Source organism: Neofelis nebulosa, chromosome X (genome assembly GCF_028018385.1).
Source record: "Neofelis nebulosa isolate mNeoNeb1 chromosome X, mNeoNeb1.pri, whole genome shotgun sequence".
NCBI lineage: Eukaryota > Metazoa > Chordata > Mammalia > Carnivora > Felidae > Neofelis > Neofelis nebulosa.
The window spans coordinates 82,534,905-82,556,971 of record NC_080800.1 but is presented as its reverse complement, the minus strand read 5'-3'; the positions used below and the strand labels follow the sequence as shown (position 1 = coordinate 82,556,971).

General features: G+C 40.6%; 1 protein-coding gene across 1 annotated transcript; it reads left to right on the top strand.

Annotated features, from left to right (window-relative positions):
- The first annotated feature begins 8,312 nt into the window (after positions 1–8,312).
- On the top strand, positions 8,313–9,643 carry TCEAL6 (transcription elongation factor A like 6). The gene is given in 3 exon segments (XM_058713309.1): positions 8,313–8,382; positions 8,752–9,303; positions 9,305–9,643. Coding segments are annotated over 2 exon segments (555 nt in total). The 5' UTR covers positions 8,313–8,382; positions 8,752–8,778; the 3' UTR covers positions 9,335–9,643.
- The last annotated feature ends 12,424 nt before the right edge of the window (positions 9,644–22,067 follow it).

Genomic DNA, 22,067 nt, shown 5'->3' with positions numbered 1-22,067 from the left:
CTGAGTGGATTAAACAACAAAAATTTTTTTCTTGTAGTTCTGGAGGCTGAGATGTCCAAAATCAAGGTCTGGAAAATTCAGTCTCCAGTGAGAGCATTCTTCCTGGTTTGCTGATGGCCACCTTCATGCTCTATCCTTACATGGTGGAAAGACAGAGAGCTCTTCCTCTTTTATAAGGACGGTGATCCCATCATAGAGGCTTCACCAGCATGACCTTATTTAAATCTAATTACATCCCAAAGATCCCATCCCCAACTACCACCACACTGGGAATTAGGGCTCTCAACATATACATTTGGGGAGGACACATTCAATCCATAGTAGTCCACCCTTGGCCCCCCAATATTCGTGTCCTTTTCACATGAAAAATACATTCATTCCATCCCAACAGCCTTTAAAATGTTAACTCATTCTAGCATAAACTTTTAAAGTCCAAAATCTCTTCTAAATATTATCTAAATGAGAAATGAGTGAGGTTCTAGGTGTAATTCATCCTAAAGTAAAATTACTTTCCAACTATGAATCTATGAAACAACATAAGTTATGTGTTTCCAAAATACAATGGTGGGACAGGCATAAGATAGACATTTCCATTCCAAAGGGAGAAACGGGAAAGAAGAAAGGAGTGAAGGGTCCCAAGCAAGTCCAAAACCTAGCACAGCAAATCCCATTAGATCTTAAGGCATGAGAATAATCTTCTTTGGCTCAATGTTCTGCCCTTCAGGCCCTCTGAAGTGGTAACATCACTCATATATCTCCTCTGGTTGCTGCCCATGTTACAGCTTTGTGGTAGCTTTTCCCACAAATCAGCTTTCTTCAGGGGCCCCACCCACACATCAACTCTGATAGGTGGCATACATGTCTGCAGTGGTCTAAAAATCCAATTTTGTTGCTTGCAAGTTCTACTTTTAACAAAAAACTCAAATAGGAACACAATTCAACCAAGTTATTGCCACCTTATAACAAGGGTTTCCTTTTTTCCTTTTCTCCATTGTCCAATAACATGTTCCTCATTCTGAGACCTAACAGAATGTCCTTTACCATCTATATTACTACCAACATTCTATACATGATTATTTATGTATTGCTCTCTAAAAAGATGCAAATTTTATTTCCAGCACTCTTCTTTCCTTTCTGAACCCTCACCACAATGGAGTTTAACAATCCTTTCAGAGCAACATTGGCTTTTTCTAGCATGTTTCAATATGTGAATTTTGGTGGGACACAAACAGTCCATAGCATCAATTTATCTTATTTTTCTTTTGTTGCCTATGCTTTGAGTGTTATATTCAAGAAATTTTTGCTATATCCAATGACATAAAGTTTTTCTCATCTTTTTCTTCAAAATTTTCAGTTTTAGTTCTTCTGTTGAAATCTTTGATCCATTTGCATTAACTTTTTATAAGTGGTGTAAGGTAAATGCCCAACTTCATTCTTTTGCATGTAGATATCCAGTTTTCCCAGCACTATTTATTGGAAAGATACTATTTTCCCCATTGAGTAGAAAATAATTAAAATGAGAAATTCACGTGAGTGTCTCAATCATGGAATTGAGCTGGCTGAAGGAATCAGTACACTTGAAAACAGGTAAATAAAGATTTCAAGTCTGAAAAACAAAACAAATAAAAATTAATAAGAGCATAGAGAGAGACAGAACCTTGAGTCACTGTCAAATATACCAACATGGACATAATGGAAATCACAGAAAGAGATGAGAAATAAAGCAGCAAGAAAATACATTTGAAAATATACTAACAAAAACTTTTCAAGTTTAACTTTAAAACTAGTCTACAGCAGTCTTCTAATCAGAAATTATGGAGCTCATAAGGCAGTGGGATATCTTCTTCAGAAAATGAAAGAAGAAAAATTAATATTAACCAAGATATCTTAACCAACAAATTCTTCTTTAAAAATTAAGTATTAACTAAGACATTCTCAGTTAACAAATACTGAGAGAATCTTTAAACACTTTCACTGTTATTTTTTATAATGTTTATTTATTTTTGAGAGAAAAAGAGAAAGAGAAAGAGATAACACAAGCTGGGGAGGGACAGAGAGAGAGGGGGACAGAGAGAGAGGGAGATAGAGAATTCAAAGTGTGCTCTATGCTCAGTCCAGAGCCTGATGGGGGCCTCGAACTCATAAGCCATAAGATCATGACCTGAATTGAAATCAAGAGTCAGATGCTTAACCAACTGAGCCACCCAGGGACGCCTACAGTTTCACTGTTCTATAAGAAATATTAAATAGAGTCCTTAAGGCTGAAATCAAAGGACTCTAGATGGTAACTTGAATCCGCATCAAGAAATAAAGAGCACTGGTAAGGTAACTAAATAGGTGGATATAAAAGACAAAGTGGTTGGCTAAATAATGGCCTCCCAAAAGATATTCATATCCAAATGCTATAACCTATAAATGTTTCCTTATATGGCAAAAACAGAATCTACAGGTGTTATTAAGGATCTCAAGGTGGAGAGATTGTACTGGATATTCTGGGTGTGGCCCAAATGCAATCACAAGTGTTCCTTGACACTGAAGAGAAATAAAGCAATATGATGATGGAAGCAGAGACATGTGTATGATTTTGGTTTTGGAGATGGAGGAAGTGGACATAAATCAAGGAATGCAGCTCTAGAAGCTGGAGACTTCAGGAAATGGATGTTCTCCTAAAGCTTCCAGAGGCAGTATTGCACTGCTAATACCATGGTTAAACCCCATGAAACCATTGCAAATTGATGACCTCCAGCATTATAAGAGAAAAAACCTGTTGTTTTAAGCCATGAAGTTTGTGGTACTTTGTTACAGCAGCAATAAAAAAATTAATATAGACAGTATAAATGTATGTTTGTTTGTGAGTTTTTCCTATTTGACTGAAAAAAAACTGCATAAACAATAATTATAAAATAGCATTTAGGGGTATACAATGGCTAAACATGTAGTTTCTAGGACAATCATAGCACAAAGGAGGAAGGAGGGAATGAAGATACATTAGAACAACCTTTTTAATAGTATTGAAATAAAGTTAGAATTGACAAAGTTAGATTGTTTTAAGACGTTAATTTTAATCCATAGGGCAACCACTAAGAATTTTTTTTTAATCTTCTAAAAAACAACAAGGGAATTAAAATGGCATATTGAAAATGTCTTTTAAAAAGAATGCAATAGTGAAGAAATAAAGAAGCAAAAAAAGTCGACATATAGAAAGCAAATAGTAAAATGGCAGATGTAAATCCTACCTTATCCATGATTACATTAAATACAAATTGATTAGGGGCGCCTGGGTGGCTCAGTCGGTTAAGTGTCTGACTTCAGCTCAGGTCATGATCTTGTGGTCCGTGGGTTCAAGCCCCGCGTCGGGGTCTGTGCTGACAGCCTGTTTCAGATCCTGCATCTCCCTCTTTCTCTGACCCTCCCCTGTTCAAGCTCTCTCTCTGTCTCAAAAATAAATAAATGTTAAATAAATAAATAAATAAATACAAATTGATTGAATGCTCCATTCAAAGGGCAGAAATTAGTCAAATGGGCATAAAAGCATGATCCAAGTATACACTATCTACAAGTTACTACAATCTACTATATAGATTCAAATAAATAAATATAATGAAGGTGAAAAGATGTAAAAATATATGCCATGTAAAGGGTAATGAAAAAAGTAGTGGATATTTTAATATCAGGCAAAATACTTTAAGAAAAATACATTATTGGAGAACAAGAAAGGTATTTTATAACAAGGTCAATCCATAAGGAATCTATTAAAATATATGTAAACATATATAAATGTCAAAATACATAAAGCAAAAACTGCCAGAAAAGAAAGGGAAAAACAGAGAATTTGATAATAGAAAATGCAGCCTTCAAAATGATACTTTAAAAATTGGATGAAACAAGTAGGAAGAATATCAATAAGAAGATAAGAAACTTGCATAAAACTACAAACCAACTAGAATAACAGACATCCATAAAATATTCCAAGCAACATCAAAACACATCTTGTCAAGCACCCATGGGACATTCTTTTGGATAAGCCATAATAAAATACCATATAAATTTAAAGGATTGACATCACACAAATAATATTCTCTGATAATAATGGACTTAAATTAGTAACCAACAGCATAAGGGTATCTGAAAAATCTATCAACATGTAGAAATTAAGCAATATATTTCCATTTAATCAGAAGAAATCATGAAAGAAATTGGAAACTACTTACAGATGAATAAAAATGAAAACACAACATACCAAAACTTATGGGATGTAGTTAAGCAGTACTTAGAGGGAAATTTATAGTTGTAATTGCTTATATTGAAAACATGAAAGTCTCAAATCAGTAATTTAAATTCCCACCTTAAAATACTAGAAAAATCAGCTTAAAACCAAAGAAATCATAAAGAAGGAAATAGTAAATATTTGAGTAGAAATAAATGAAGTAGAGAATAGTAAAGCAATAGTTAGAACCTAACTAAAACTGAAGATTGCTTCTTTGAAAATAAAAGGAAAAAAAGTGGCAAATTATAGATACACTGATAAAAAAAAAAAAAAAAGGATGAGGATTCAAATTATCAGAGCCAGGAATGAAAAAAGAGACATGAATCTTAACTCTACAGGTTTATACAGGATTATACAGTAACATTATGGACACCTGTGTGACAGTAAATAAGACAAGATAGATGAAAAGGACAAATTCCAATAAAGACCCAAACTACCAACACTGACAAATAGGAATAGAAAGAAAAGAAAGTAACCTTATTGAAAATAGCAAGGTATGGAATTTTTGGACTTGACCCCTCCCGTAAAAGCAACTAATAAGCTGGCAAAAAATATCAGAATCAACTTTTGTAGAACTCTGGAATCTAGTAAAATAAAAATTGTAACAACCAGGGGGAAATTTGGTGAAGCAAGAGGCTACTGCTTTGTGGTAAGAAATTTTAAATTGTCTGCCTACCATCCCCATGCCCCAGGTTGTCAGCAGTCTGTGGATGGCAGCTTGATATCCTGGTTTACATTGCTAGTGCCAGAGGGAAGAATTCAGATCCCATTTTCATAGAATTCTGGTTGTGGGTCTTAGTCTGTCTGGCAGCTCCCTGAAAGACCAGCACAAAAAATTCCCTTTGTCACACCAAACGGACCATTCCTGGGACTGGAACTGGGACAGATTCCTGGGTGGCTTTTGCCAAAAACACTTAAAGTCACAGGTATTGGCCACAGCAGCCTGGGACAAGGAACAACATTTGAGGTAAACAATACATTGAGAAGCCTAAGTATGCGAAGTTGGGGAAAAACATACACGGAGGAACAAGCACTTTTAAAAACTCACATATACTGGGGCGCCTGGGTGGCGCAGTCGGTTAAGCGTCCGACTTCAGCCAGGTCACGATCTCGCGGTCCGTGAGTTCGAGCCCCGCGTCAGGCTCTGGGCTGATGGCTCGGAGCCTGGAGCCTGTTTCCGATTCTGTCTCCCTCTCTCTCTGCCCCTCCCCTGTTCATGCTCTGTCTCTCTCTGTCCCAAAAATAAATAAAAAACATTGAAAAAAAAATTAAAAAAAAAAAACTCACATATACTAAGGAATTGAAAAGTATATGTGCATACCCAAGATTGGACACATGCTCAGAAAAAGCCACAGAAAACCCTAAGCATTAACCGTGGGCTGTTCTTCAGGATCTGCCCAAGCAGAAAGTAAAGCACTAAAAATACTTCAATGTCAGAGTTCATCTGCAAAGACTGGGAAAGTATTTTTATTCTCATGGTTCTAGACATTTAAAGTAACCATGACTAAATACCAGTTGATTACTGAGCTAATAAGGCACAGGCTTCAGTGGCCACACATGACAAATAATACAGAATTTACAAAACTATTTTTAAAAGTCACTAAACAAAGAAACAACCCACAACAAAGAGCAACAACAAACCTTGGAAAGTGGGAGGATCTAATTTACAGAGTTGACATTTTCTAATACACAAAGTGTCCAGATTCCAACACAAATTGTGAGGCATATGAAGAAACAAGAAAATAAAGAAAATATGATCTATTTATAAGAAAGAAACATTATTAGGCTGACTATAAGAAAGGTCATGTATTGGACTAACTAGACAAAAAAATTAGATCAACTGTCTTAAATATGCTCAAACAGCTAAAAGAAAAGATGGACAAAGGACTACGGAAATGAAGAGGCAACGCTTTAGCAAATATAAACTATCAGTAGAAAGATAGAAATTTATAAAAAGGAACCAAACAGAAACTCTGGAGCTGAAAAGCACAATATCTGAAATGAAAAGCTCACTAAAGGGGTTTAACAGTATATTTGAGCAGGCATAAGAAAGAATCAGTTAGCCTGAAGATAGATCAATTAAGATTATCGAGTCTGAGGAGCAGAAAGTTAAAAAAAAACAAAACAAACAAATAAACAACAAAAAAAAACAAACTGAAGAAAGTTTTAAAAAGCCGAAGAGAACCAGGAGACACATGAAGCATGTTTAACATGTGCATGACAGGACTCCAAGGAGAAGAGATACAGAAATGAGAAGAAAGAAGTTTTGAACAAATAAAAGATAAAAATTTCTCATTAGAGGACACACTATCTATGCATCCAAAAAGTTCAGTTAACTACAACAGGATACACATGATCCAAACCAAGGCACAGTATAGTAACATTGTCAAAACCAAATATGTGGCATTACACTGTAGCAACTTTATATTGGCAATTTTCTAGTTTTTGAGGTGGGTGGTGGTTTCACAGTATGAAAGAGGAAAGGGAAGGGAAGGGAAGAAAAAGAAAGAAAAGAGGGACAAAGGGTTAATGATACAGAGTGTATTGTAGACCAAGGATGATAAATCTATTCATCTGTAATCCACTTAAAAAAATATTTTAATGCTATCTTGTTTAGCTGTCTGACACTCTCTCTAAATAAGAAGAGGTCAAATATTGGAGTGCAAGTTTCAAGTATGAAGAGAAGTGAAGGGAGAAGGTGAGAAGGAAGTTGGTGAAAGCAGTTTGGGGTATACGGATTTTGAGGTTCCTCAGGACATTCAAGCAGTGGTATCCAATAGACAGTTGGCAAAGAGGGTCTAAAGCTCAGGGGAGAGGATAGCCTGGTGCTGGAGATTTGCGAATCATCTATGCTTAGAGGGAAATGAACAGAAATAACTCAGGAAGAGAGAACGTGTGGACTGAGGAGAGAGGAGGCCCAGGAACACAGCTACTCAAGGTGGCAACTCTACTTTCTGGCGGACACTACCACCAGAATTCTGGAGTCTGGCAGAGCCTGTCTTGAAAGCAGCCTGTGGGATTCAGTTGCTGAGTGCTCTCGGCAAAGTCAGGTACCCTCCCTGCGATCAGCTGTCACACCTGGCAATGACGTACATCTCAGAGGGATGCTGTGTGAGGACCTGAGATGCGCGCCAGGTAAAGCACCTGCGGTAAAGAAGCCTCTGGGCTGCCCTCTCGGTGACCCCCTTTTGCCACACTGCTCCCCACTGTCTGTGGCTGGCTGGTCCCTACGGGATGGGGATGAGGGGGCGGAGCGGGGTGGGGAACCGAGCTTGGGTGACGCGGCGCTCACGTGACCGGTCGGGCGCCGACGTGGGCAGCAGCCCCCGCGCCCGCCTGCTCACCCACCCTGCGGTCCGGTGCCTGCGCTGTTCGCTCCCGTCGCCCGCGCAGAACCAGCTCCCTGAGCTGCCCGGGCGGCGGGCGAGGGGCCGGCGGGCTTCGGCGAGCCCGAGGAGGCGCAGGCCTGGCCCGGGCCCCGCAGGTCCCGCAGGTCGGTGTGAAGGTGGGTGCTGCCGGCGGCCCCGGGCAGGGGTGGAGGTGGATGGGAGTAGGATCTGGGAGCAGCGCGGGGTGGGGAGGGGTCCGGGAGGTTGGGGAGGAGGGGGACGCGGCGGGGATGTGGGCAGGTGAGGAGGGAGCATCTTGCAGCAGGCTCTGTCGCCTCCTCGACGCCGCTCCTCTGCGCTCTCCATACATTTTTGGACCTGAAATGGGAGGGGGGCGCCCCCGCAGTGCGACAGTGAAATGTAGACAGACATATTCTAGAAATAACCCCCTCTCACACTCTGCACCTAAGTGGAAATACTGACCTCCGCAAAAAGAGGGTGAGGGCGGGCGGCTTGTCTGCAGGGGAGGGGGTCACAGAGACCCAAACAGTTTGGAAAGCATCCTGGTCTGGAGCCTGAGGCCTGGAAAGTAATGGCGGCTGGGATGCGGGGGAGGTAAGTGAGGGAAATGTTGTATGAGGAGGGCCCAGATTCAGGAAAGAAACATCAATTTGCTGAGAGCACAGGCCCTGCCCCTGTCTCCTGTCTGTCTGCAGGTCCGTGTGTCTGTCCCCAGCACTCTGCAAGACTAGAAAAATAGGAAGAACCTGTTCAGAATCCCTGCGGGTGAGTGAAAAGAGGGAGGGGCACTGGACAGAAACAGTGAGGGGAGGGTGTAGAAAGCACAGCTTGGGCAGAATTTGAGAGCCCCACTGCCCATCCCCCACCACATATATTGCACACACCCCACCACGCTTTAGGATGGTAGAGAAGATGGTAGGGCCTGCCAAGGAAATGGTTGGCTCTCAAGTGTGGGATGAATTGTGGGGTAGAGGGTGGGCAGAAGACACACTTGGAGGGCTGGGCCAGGTCAAAGGAACCCAGCCAAGGGGAAAGATGCCAGTACTATCAGGACCTGCATTCCACCTCCAAGCCCTCAGTCTCCCTTGTCTTCTTTATCTTCTCTTCCCCTTACCACCTCACCACACCCCCCAGTACAGGAAAAGAAGGGGAAATCTCAACATGGAAAAACTCTACAATGAAAATGAAGGAAAGCTGGAAATCGAGGGAACGCCAGAAGATGAAGTAGATACAGAAGATGAAGGAAAATCAGATGAGGAAGAAAAGCTGGAAGTGGAGGGGAAGCCAGGGCATGAGGGAAAGCTCCAGAATGAGGGACAGCCAGATAATGAGGGACAAGCAGAAGATGAGGGAAAGCAAGAAAAGCAGGGCAAGTCTGAAAATGAGGGAAAACCACACAGTGAGGGCAAGCCAGAATCCCTGGCAAAGGCTGAGAGTGAGTCGTCGCGGGCTGCCGAAAAGCGCCCAGCTGAAGATTATGTGCCTAGGAAAGCAAAAAGAAAAACGGACAGGGGGACAGACGATTCCCCCAAGGACTATCAGGAGGACTTACAGGAAAGGCACTTGGGCAGTGAGGAGATGATGAGAGAATGTGGAGATGTGTCAAGGGCTCAGGAAGAGCTAAGGAAAAAACAGAAAATGGGTGGTTTTCATTGGATGCAAAGAGATGTACAGGATCCCTTTGCCCCAAGGGGGCAACGGGGTGTCAGGGGAATGAGGGGCGGAGGTAGGGGCCAAAGGGGCTTACATGATATCCCGTATCTTTAATGTCTTTGGCGTTCATTTCTGATTTCTCTAATGAGAATATTGCTGATCCTGCTTTCCCAGGCAGGCATTTGCCAGGCTATGTGCTTTAACCTTAGGCTGATACTTTGCTTTAGGTGTCACTCTTGGTTACCAGCAGCCTTTTGATCCAACTACAGTGTCCTCTGTCTTTTAGTAGGGGATTTTCACCCATGCGCATGGAAAAGATGTTCATGGTACATTGTAAAATAACAATAAAGATAAAACCATTTTCAGAACCATATATACAGTATCAGCCCATTTTTGTAAAAATATATTGGCATAATGCATTTGTTCACAGAGAAGACTCCGAAAGTGTGTTACACTAAAAAGTAGACAATATTTTTTCCTGTATGGTAGTCAAAATAGGCCTCACCTTTACTCAAAAATGAGTTCAACCACATCATGGTTTGGTAAGGTACCTCTGTGCCATTCCCCTGTGTGCATGCCCATCCCCATGTCTTTCCCTAGTTGTAACCATGTCAGTGATCACCGCTGCTCCTCCTGAGTCCTGTACCATCCTATGGCTCCCACCATGTGTGATTCTTTTTATTTGTTCACTCATCTCTTTTTCCTAAAGGATATATGAATTATGTTTTTCATAATTAAAAAATAACTAAAACCAGAAAATAATACATGATTGAACTGTTTAATGAGTTTAAGAGGGCAGTGAAGATACTTAAAATTCCTATTGTTAGAACATATGATAATAGGTAAAACTCCCATTTTCTGGGACTAATAGCTAGAGGAATCCACCTGGCAGACCCATTTCTGTAAGGGTCAGTGTTATCATGTGTGAAATGGGGATATTGCTTGCTTCATGGGCCTGCCAAGTGGATCAGATGAGGTACTGAGGATGTGAGCTGTGTTGTAACCCAGCCTCTACCACATACTTAAGGGACAAATGGCTCCCACACCATTCCCATGCAAGAACAGGTATGTGAATGGAATCAGACACTTGGAGCAGGACTGAGGGAGGCCTCACCTGTGCCCAGTAACAAGTCTAGGCATCTAGAACATGAATGCAATTGTCTCCTGGATACTTCCATGTCCACTGAGCTCTGTGCCCTTTCTCCTGGGTTCTGTACTCATTACTGATACTGTCTAATGAGGAGGAGGCCTTAAGGTGCCAAAGCCCTATCAATTTCTCTAGAACAAATGCCCACCCACCCTTGACCCTTATAGAAGTGTGGATGGGCTTTTTCCCACTTGAATTACAGTTATTCAGTTACCTGTTAGCAGCTGAATGCTAGTGCTACTTGGGACTCTAATATCTGTTATTTTTTAGCAAAATGACCATTTATGTGTATTTTTTGGTTTGTGTGTTTTTGCATACATGAATATCCTCGTCAAATTCAGATATTGCAAGCTAGACCAGGAAAAAAAATATATCTGTATGATAAAAGCTGTGCTATTCTTACAGGTTAATATCTGCAAACTCTCTTTCCTAGGTTGAATTCTCTCCCAGGAAACTTGTCAGGCCCCACATGAGCAATTCAGCAGACCCTTAAACATACTTAATTTTTAGGTCCTTATTCATGAACATGTCGTGTATAGACCAGCTGCATCAGTATCACCTGAGACTTAATTAGAAACGCAAAATATCACGGGGTGCCTGGGTGACTCAGTTAAGTGTCTGACTCTTGATTTGGGTTCAGGTCATGGCCTCATGGTTCATGATTTCAAACCCCACATTGGGCTCCACATCAACAGTACGGAGGCTGCTTGGGATTCTCTCTCTCTCCCTCTCTTTCTGCCCTTCCCTTGATTGTGCATGTTTTCTCTCTCTCTCTCTCTCTCTCTCTCTCTCTCTCTCTCTCAAAATAAATAAATAAGCTTAAAAAAAGAAATGCAGAATCTCAGGACCTCCCTCAGACCTACTGAGTTAGAATCTTCATTTTAGCAAGATCCCCTGGTGATTCCTTTGCACGCTGAAGTTTGAGAACCACTGGCTTAGATGGAGACTCTTTTCAGGCTCTCCACTCCCACGTTCCCATAAAATATGTGCTTGAAAAGATAAATATATGCACCATATAAGATACACATCACAGATTATTAAATAGACCTATGTTTGCCAAACTGCAGTTACCCTTCCTCCATGCATTGGTAGGTCTTGTAACTAACTCAGTGGGTCAAGACTTTGAAATTTTTAATGAAATAAGATAGAATAAAGTCAAATAGAAAATATAAAATTGCATTGCAGCCATGGTGAATATTATGTAAAATTTGTGTTTCAGTATGCGTGTGTGTGTGGGGGGGGTGGATGTGGGTGTAACATGAATTGTGATGAGAAAATATATTTCTTACTGTGGGCTGTGGTTGTAAAAAGTTGAGATACACTGCACTGGACTCTTTGCATCTCAAATCCTATCCAGTCCATTTCATACTTGTATCCCTAGTGCCCAGCACAGTAGCTGACAAATTGTAGGTATTTAATAAAAAGCATAAATAATAATGACTAATTCAGGAACCCCAATTTTTCCCTAAGCCTAATCCCTGTCTATATAAATAACTTTGGGCAAATAATTTTAATTGTCTAACAGGGTTTACTTACATTTCCAAAAGTATCAGGGAACCATGAGCTTCACAGAATGGATAGAGCCTACTGCAATTCACAGCCAGATTTGCCATTAGTAAAAATACACACACACACACACTCAGCAGCACCAAGGAGAGCCACCAGCTGGAGACAGTGGGATTTCTCAATCCCGGGAAGATAGACTCTGTAAAGTGAAATTAAACAACTGTGTAATCTGTGCTGTAAAAGGATCCAGTAGAGGACTCTGTATATGCCACAAGAGCACAGCCTCACAAAAGAACGGTATGCCTGCCAGAGTGAGAGGCCAGGGTAAGGAGCTGCCCTGCAGGGATAACAGTTGAGCTACCTGTAGATGATCTTTCCCCAGTTAGCCTGTGGGAATCAGGGCCTTAGATTTTAGAGACAACATCTATCACATTGGTTTTTTGCTTCGACTCCATATGTTTTCCAATTTTGAGTGGTACCCAGAGCAAGAAAAAGGTCTACGGGCTATAGTGCAAGCTTCTCTGACACTTCAGCCTCATGACCTGCAGACTCAAGTGTATTACATTCCTGCTATGTAGAGTCTATGAAGCCTTAAAAATTCCCAATAGAATTAAAAACCACACTCCCAGTGTTTTCGAGGAAACCATGCCCTTTTCTTTTAGCAATTAGTCTGTATTTGGGAAGCTGCTCAGTTGGGCTTCCTACCAGACCCTGGTAGAGATTGAGCACCTAACAATGAGGTATTAATTTTCTGTATGAATGAGACACCCATTATGAACTTGTTTCTATTTACTCTGTTGAATAGTAGAGTTTTGTGTGAGCAACTGCAACTTGATCTAAAGGGCTGGGCTTGGGTATATCAAGAAGGTACAAGTAAATTACATGATACCTATTACTGCTACTTCATTGTCTCTCTTTCTCAACCATCATGTACAGCCTCATGAGAGTTCTTCATTACCAGTTAGAAGAGGGATAAAACGATGATCCAGTTTATGGATGTATCTTCTTGATATGTTGACAGTAGATGCAAGTAGATGTCTGCTGCATTATAACCCCACTCAGTAATGACTCAGAAAAACATTGGGAAGGAAACATGTTACCAGTGGGTAGAAAGCTATGTGGTTCATGTAGCTGTTCTCTTTGTATAAAACTCATGTCTGTAGGTATGGATCTACTCTGACACATATGCAATGATGAAAAGATTGGTCAGGGACTTTGGAAAGAATTAAATTGGAAAATTAATAACAGTGCAGGTATTTGTATCCCACGATATAATTATTTACTATTGCACAACAAACTACCACACAACAGCATGATTGCACTCTCTGCTCAGGGTCTCACAAGGCAGACATTAAAGTGTCAGCCACAATGAGTTCTCATCTGGAAGTTCTGGGGAAAAATCTGCTTCCACATTCATTTATGTTGTTTTCAGAATTCAGTTCCTTGCAGCTGTAGCACTGTGGTACCACATTTTTTTTTTTTTTTTTTTTTTTGCTGGCTATCTGCTGAACTGTTTTCAGCGTATAAAAGCTTGCATTCTTTATCATAAGTCTCACTCCATCTTCAAGCCAGCAATAGCATATTGACTCTTTCTCATGCTTCTAATCTCTGACTTCTCTGTATCTGACTCTAGACCCCTATTTAAAGGGATGATGTGATTACAACAGGCCTACCCAGATAATTTTCCCAAAGTCCATTGGTCTGAGACCCTAATTACATCTGCAGGATGGCTTCACAGAAACACATGAATAAGTGTGTGATTAAATAACTAGAAGAAAAGTATATATGCAATGCCAGCTGGCAATTTGGTAGGCAATCTTAAAATTCTGCATACCACAGTCCACCTTCTGATTCCTGAGGATTCATGTCCTTTCCAAATGCAAAACATATTCACCTTCTCCCAAGGTTAACAAGAATCTCACTCCCTTACAGCATTAGCTCAAAAGTCAAAATCTCATCATCTAAATCACCTAAACCAGATATGGGTGAGGATCCTAGGTATAATCTGTTAAGTACAGTTCCTGAAGATATTTCTCTCCATCTGAAACTCCATGGGCCCATACACTAAGTGGTCATGGTGACAGAGTTGGATACTATGACTGGGCTCCACAACATTGCCTTCCTATTACCAAGGCTGACCTGGCTACTGCCACTACCACGTGTTCAAAACTCCCACAGAAGAAGACAATGCTGACCCGTATATTTGGCACAATTTCCTGGTGCAACCAACTAGCTTCCTACTGGTAAATTGATTATATTGGAGCCCTTGTTTCATAGAATAAAGGAGTCATAATTTTATTCCTAAAAGTAATAGATATTCATATCAGTGGAAGAGTTGCCTTTACTGTCCATGACACTTCTGCCAGCATAATCATGTCTTAGTTGCCTGAACAGTGCCATACACAAAATCACCAAAATATTTTTCAACCAAGGAATTTATTTTGCCACAAAAGATAAAAAGAATTTAGCTCAATCTCATAGAATTTACTAATCTCTGACTTCTCTCATTGTGAAGATTTGGTGATAATTCTTTTTTAAATGTTTGGTAGAATTCAGCAGTGAAGCCATCTGGCCCTGAGCATTTATGTGTGAGTATTTTTTATTACTACTTCAATCTCTTCACCTGTTACAAGTCTATTCATATAATCTATTTCTGCTTTTTCATGGAGGTATAAAATACATACAGTATTATATTAGTTTCAAGTGTACAACATACTGACTTGACATTTTCATATATTACAAAATGATCACCACATTAAATCTATTTACCATCTGTTACCACAGATGGCAAAATATTTATAAATATTTTATAAGATAACTGAAAATTATTTTATAACTGTAAGTTTTTGCTTATTGATCCCTTTCATTCTTTCCCCCACCCATTCTCCTCCCTTCTATCAACCACAAATCTGTTCATTCCTTTTTTTCTTGGTGAGTATAGATTTGTCATTTTGTTTCCCTTTTCAATGAACCAGCTTAGTTTTACTGATCTTTTCCATTGTCTTTTTAGTCTCTGTTTCATTTATTTCTGCTCTTATCTGTATTATTTTCTTCCTTCTACTAACTTTAAGCTTCATTTGTTTACAATTTCCTTTATTTGTAAAGTTTAATTATTTGAGATTTCTCTTGTTTCTTGAGGTTGGCCTCTATTTCTATGAACATCCCTCTCAGAATCACTGCATCCCACAGATTTTGATATGTCATATTTCTGTTTTCATTTGTGTGTAGGTATTTTTGATTTCTCCTTTGTTTTCTTTGATGAACCATTCTTTCTTCAGTAGCATGTTGTTTTATTTCCTAGTTTTTATGTTTTTTTCCAGTTTTCTGCTTATAATTTATTTCTAGTTTCATACCACTGTGGTCATAAAATATGAATGACATAATTTCAATCGTCTTAAATTTATTGAGAGTTGTTTTGTGGCCTAACATGTAATCTATCCTTGAGAATGTTCGATGTGCCCTTGAGAGAATGTGTATTCCATCACTTTTAAGTGGAAAGTTCTGTATATGTCTATTAGATCCATCTGGTCTAATGTATCATTCATGGCTAATGTTTCTTTATTGACTTTGTCTGGATGATCTATACATTGATGTAAGTGGGGTGTTAATTTTCCTTATTATTACAGTATTACCATCAATTTCTCCTTTTAGTTGCATTAATGTTTGCTTCATGTATTTAGTTGCCCCAGTGTTGGGTGCATAGATATTTCCAAATGTTATATTTTCTTGTTAGATTGATCCAAGAGTACAGCAATATAATAAGTCTTTTGTTAAAGTTTCTGTTTTAAAGTCTACTTTGTCTGAGTATATGCACTTTTTTTGTTTCCATTTGCATGGAATATCTTTTTTCATACCTTAACTTTCTTTTAAGTTTATTTATTTATTATTTTTAAATCTTTTTATTTTATTTGAGAGAGAGAGACAGCGACAGAGTGCAAGTTGGGGAGGAACAGAGAGAGAGAGGCACAGAATCCTAAGCAGGCTCCAGCCTCTGAGCTGTCATCACAGAGCCCAACATGGGGCTTGAACTCACAAACTGTAAGATCATTACCTGAGCTGAAGTCAGATGCTTAACTGACTGAGCCACCCAGGAGTCCCTGTTTATTTATTTATTTTGAGAGGGACAGAGACAGCATGAGTAGGGGAGGGGCAGAGAGAGAGGGAGACAGAGAATTCCAAGCAGGTTCCACACTGTCGGCACCGAGCCCAATGTGGGGCTTGAACCCATGAAACTGTGATATCATGACCTGAGCCAAAACCAAGAGTCAGATGCTTAATCTACTGAGCCACCCAGGTGTCCGTCATCCCTTAACTTTCAATCTGTGTGTGTGCTTACTTCTAAAGCGAGTCTCTTTAGGCAGCATATGTCTTGATTTTTTTTTAATCCATTCAACTACTCTATGTTTTTTACTTAGAAAATTCAGTCCATTTACATTCAAAGTAGTTATTGATAGGTATTACTTATTGCCATTTTATTATTTTCTGGCTGCTTATGTAGTTCATCCTTGCTCCTTTATTCTTGTCTTACTCTCACCCTGTTGTTTGATGACTTTCATTAGTGTTACGTTTAGATTATTTTCACATTTTCTTCTGAGTATTTACGCTAAGCTTTTGCTTTGTGTTTACTGTGAGGTTCACCTACATCATCCTATGTAAATAACTATCTATTTTAAGTTGATAGCAACTTAAATTTTAACACATTTCAAAATGCTATACTTTTGCACCCTCTTTATGTTTTATGTTTTCAATGTCATATTTTACAAATTTTTATTTTATATATCCTTAAAATAATTATTGTAACTTTATTTAATTTTACTATTTTTGTCTTTCAACTTTTCTAGTAGCTTTCTAAGTGACTGATCCACGTTTATTATATAGTTACCTTTTCCAGTAAGATTTTTACTTTCATATGTTTCCTTGTTATTAATTAGTTCCATTTTTTTTCAGCTTAAGAAGTCTTTTAATATTTCTTATAAGGTTGGTTTAGTAGTGATGAACTCCTTTAGCTTTTGCTTGTGTAAGAAAAACCCTCTATCTCTCTTTCAATTATGAATTATAATTATGATTATAGATGACATAATCATTTCAATTATGAATGATAATCTTGCCAGGTAGAGAGTTCTTGACTGGCAGTTTTCCTTTCAGCACTTTGAATATGTCATGCCATTACTTTCTAGCCTTCAAAGTTTCTGCTAAGAAATCTTCTGATAGCCTTATGGGGTTTCCCTTGTATATAAAAACTTTTTATTTCTCTTGTTGCTTTTAAGATTCTCTCTTTAACTATTGACATTTTAATTATAATGTGTCTTAGTGGGGATCTCTTTGAGTTCATCTTATTTGGAACTCTCTGGGATGTCTGAATCTGAATGATTGTTTCCTTTCCTAGGTGAGGGATGTTTTTAAGCCATCGTTTCTTCAAATAAGTTTTCTGTTTTTTTTCTTCTTTCTCTTCTCTTTCTGGGACCCCTATTATGTGAATGTTATTCTGACTGATGTTGTCCTATTGGTCCCTTAACTTATCTTCATTTTTTAAATTATTTTTTCTTTTTGATGCCCTGTCTAGATGAGTTCTATTGCTTTGTCTTCCAGCTTGCTGATTAGTTCTTCTGTTTCATCTAGTCTGTTATTGTACACCTCCAGTGTATTTTTGGGGGTTCAATTATTGTATTCTTTAGCTCTATGACTCCTGTTTGCTTCTTTCTTTATATTTTCTGTCTCTTTGTTGAGGTTCTCACTGTGTTTATCCACTATTCTCCTGAGTGTGATAGCTTCCTTATGATCATTCTCATTAAGGTCTTTTGAGGTTTTGTCTTGTTCTTTCATTTGAAACATATTTCTCTGTTTCTTCATTTTTCCTGAGTCTGTGTTTCTTTCTAATTATTAGGCAAAATAGCTACCTCTCTTAGTCTTGAAGGAGTCTCTTAGCTTTAGGTAGATAATGAAACATCTTATTCAACCTTGCTCTAGTTCTTGTTTTTCTCTTAAATCTTTGTGATTATCTAAACTGCCTGATTTATTCTTGAAGTGTTCCCACTTTTGGAAGTGTGCCAAGACATGTCAGTGCTCCAAAAGCAGGAATCTCATTTAGCACCTAGTTCAAGCTGATTGGAAACCACAGGCAGACAGCAGCTTTTAAATTATGTAAATTTTTACAGTCCTGTCAGGCTGCAATTATTATCCCCACTAGCCTCCAGACCAGAAAATCTGGAAATTTCCTTTGGACAACAGTTGCAAAAATCAGGGTTTCAGATATGTATATAAGCTCCTTTCTGGGAGGTCTCATCAAACTGTAGCAAGGCCTATGGAGTATGCAAAGATGGGGTATCTTTCTGCTTACAGTTCCTGGGAGCACTTCCTTAGCCCCTAGATGTGTGGAAAATCTGAAGTCTGTCCTTCAGGCTAAAGCTCCAAGCTAAGTAAATAGGCCTTTTTCATAGGAAGACTGGGGTTGTGTTTCAGTCTGTTGTCTGTTCAGCACCCTGGGGGTGGTAGCCAACCAAGAACTGTCTTTCTGATTGTTACATTCCCATGAGGTTTAGGAACACCAGTCAATTGGCCACTATGGCCAGGTTATCAAGAAGGATCCATTGTGTGAATTTCATGCTCCCTCTGGCTTTAGCTAGGCAGCTGAGGAGTGTAGGAGGTAGGATATGCTTGCCAGCTTCAGAAAGGCAGTGGGAAAATGTCTTGACTTTGCATGCCTATGGCCTTCAGAAATGTATCAAGGCAGTGCTTTTTCTGTCCCCATGTGCCAGCTTTAAGCTAGGAGTGGGAAAATGCCATGATTGCCTTCACTCCCCAGCACTGGCCACGGAGTAGGGGGAGTGTTGCAGTCCCCCATGCTCTCTGGATTCAGCAAAGCAGCAGGGTAGTGCCACAACTGGTCACCCCCAACATGTCTTAGCAGTGTGGCAGGAGGGTGCTGCATTTGAACTCAACCACCTGTACTGGTAGGGTAGGTAGACAGTGCAAAACATGGCATCTGCTAGTGCCTCCATCTCTGGGAAGTGTTCCAACTGTCCTCTGCCCCTCCAGCAGATGCTTTTGGATTAGCAAATGAATCTCCTTCACATTTAGTCGAGGTGATTTTTAATGGGTCTCAGGATGAGTGAGACAACACATGAGTTCTTTAAAGGGGGAATCTCAGTTTCCTATAGCACATTGGGCCCCTTAGACATCAGCCCCATTGGTTTGCTAAACCAAACATTTTAGGAGCTTGTCTCTGTTGCAGATCCCAGGGTTTGGGGTGCCTGATGTGGGGCATCAACCCATCACTTCTCCAAGAGATATGCAGGACTGGTGATATCCCTCCCTATTGTGTGCCACTGTACTGGGGGTGGGGTTTTTGGAAAGTATGTCTGTCTGTCTCTCCTACCCATCTCAATGTGATCTTTTTATCCCTTGTTGTGGAGAAGCAATTCTTCTAGTTTTCAGATCTTTTTCAGAGGAAAAAGATCTATCTATATGTAGCTGTAGATTTGAGGTATCCATGGGAAGATACAAGTTCAGAATGTTCCTATCCTGCCACCTTGTAGAAATCTCTCTTTCTTCTTAAATCTGTGGAATTTTTTTCATGTTTATTATTATTATTATTATTATTATTATTATTTTATTTTGAGAGAGAGCAAATGAACACACAAGTGAGCTGGTGAGAGGCAGAGACAGAGGGAGAGAGAGAATCCCAAGCAGGCTCCATACTGTCAGTGCAGAGCCTGACAAGGGACTCAACCCCACGAACTGTGAGATCATGACTTGAGCCAAAATCAAGAGTCAGCCACTTAACCAACTGAGCTGCCCAGGAGCCCTTCTCTTTCTTCTTGATTCAATTTTAGTAGTTGATGTCCTTCTAGGATTTTTTCCATTTCATTTAAATTATCTAATTTAGGAGTTCCGGAAGATGGCGGCGTAGGAGGACGCTGGGCTCACCGCGCGTCCTGCTAATCACTTAGAGTCCACCTACACCTGCCTAAAACCCAGAAAACCGCCAGAGGATTAGCAGAACGGAGTCTCCGGAGCCAAGCACAGACGAGAGGCCCACGGAAGAGGGTAGGAAGGGCGGCGAGGCGGTGCGCGCTCCACGGACTGGCGGGAGGGAGCCGGGGCGGAGGGGCGGCTCGCCGGCCAAGCAGAGCCCCCGAGTCGGGCTGGCAAAAGCGGAGGGGCCGGACGGACTGTGTTCTGACAGCAAGCGCGACTTAGCGTCTGGGAGGTCATAAGTTAACAGCTCTGCTCAGAAAGCGGAAAGGCTGGAGGACAAAGGGAGGGAGAGCTGCTGAGCCCCCGGACAGACGGCAGAGCTCAGCTTGGCGGGGAACAAAGGCGCTCGCCAGCGCCATCTCCCCCGCCCATCCCCCAGCCAAAATCCCAAAGAGAACCAGTTCCTGCCAGGGAACTTGCTCGCTCTGCGCAAACACCCAACTCTGTGCTTCTGCGGAGCCAAACCTCCGGCAGCGGATCTGACTCCCTCCCGCTGCCACAGGGCCCCTCCTGAAGTGGATCACCTAAGGAGAAGCGAGCTAAGCCTGCTCCTCCCGCCCCCGTGCACCTTGCCTACCCACCCCAGCTAATACGCCAGCTCCCCAGCACCACAAGCCTGGCAGTGTGCAAGTAGCCCAGACGGGCCACGCCACCCCACAGTGAATCCCGCCCCTAGGAGAGGGCAAGAGAAGGCACTCACCAGTCTGACGGTGGCCCCAGCGGTGGGCTGGGGGCAGACATCAGGTCGGACTGCGGCCCCGCCCACCAACTCCAGTTATACACCACAGCACGGGGGAAGTGCCCTGCAGGTCCTCACCGCTCCAGGGACTATCCAAAATGACCAAACAGAAGAATTCCCCTCAGAAGAATCTCCAGGAAATAACAACAGCTAATGAACTGATCAAAAAGGACTTAAATAATATAACAGAAAGTGAATTTAGAATAATAGTCATAAAATTAATCGCTGGGCTTGAAAACAGTATACAGGACAGCAGAGAATCTCTTGCTACAGAGATCAAGGGACTAAGGAACAGTCACGAGGAGCTGAAAAACGCTTTAAACGAAATGCAAAACAAAATGGAAACCACCACGGCTCGGATTGAAGAGGCAGAGGAGAGAATAGGTGAACTAGAAGATAAAGTTATGGAGAAAGAGGAAGCTGAAAGAAAGAGAGATTAAAAAATCCAGGAGTATGAGGGGAAAATTAGAGAACTAAGTGATACACTAAAAAGAAATAATATACGCATAATTGGTATCCCAGAGGAGGAAGAGAGAGGGAAAGGTGCTGAAGGGGTACTTGAAGAAATTATAGCTGAGAACTTCCCTGAACTGGGGAAGGAAAAAGGCATTGAAATCCAAGAGGCACAGAGAACTCCCTTCAGACGTAACTTGAATCGATCTTCTGCATGACATATCATAGTGAAACTGGCAAAATACAAGGATAAAGAGAAAATTCTGAAAGCAGCAAGGGATAAACGTGCCCTCACATATAAAGGGAGACCTATAAGACTCGTGACTGATCTCTCCTTTGAAACTTGGCAGGCCAGAAAGGCTTGGCACGATATCTTCAGTGTGCTAAACAGAAAAAATATGCAGCCGAGAATCCTTTATCCAGCAAGTCTGTCATTTAGAATAGAAGGAGAGATAAAGGTCTTCCCAAACAAACAAAAACTGAAGGAATTTGTCACCACGAAACCAGCCCTACAAGAGATCCTAAGGGGGATCCTGTGAGACAAAGTACCAGAGACATCACTACAAGCATAAAACATACAGACATCACAATGACTCTAAACCCGTATCTTTCTATAATAACACTGAATGTAAATGGATTAAATGCGCCAACCAAAAGACATAGGGTATCAGAATGGATAAAAAAACAAGACCCATCTATTTGCTGTCTACAAGAGACTCATTTGAGATCTGAGGACACCTTTAGATTGAGAGTGAGGGGATGGAGAACTATTTATCATGCTACTGGAAGCCAAAAGAAAGCTGGAGTAGCCATACTTATATCAGACAAACTAGACTTTAAATTAAAGGCTGTAACAAGAGATGAAGAAGGGCATTATATAATAATTACAGGGTCTATCCATCAGGAAGAGCTAACAATTATAAATGTCTATGCGCCAAATACCGGAGCCCCCAGATATATAAAACAGTTACTCAT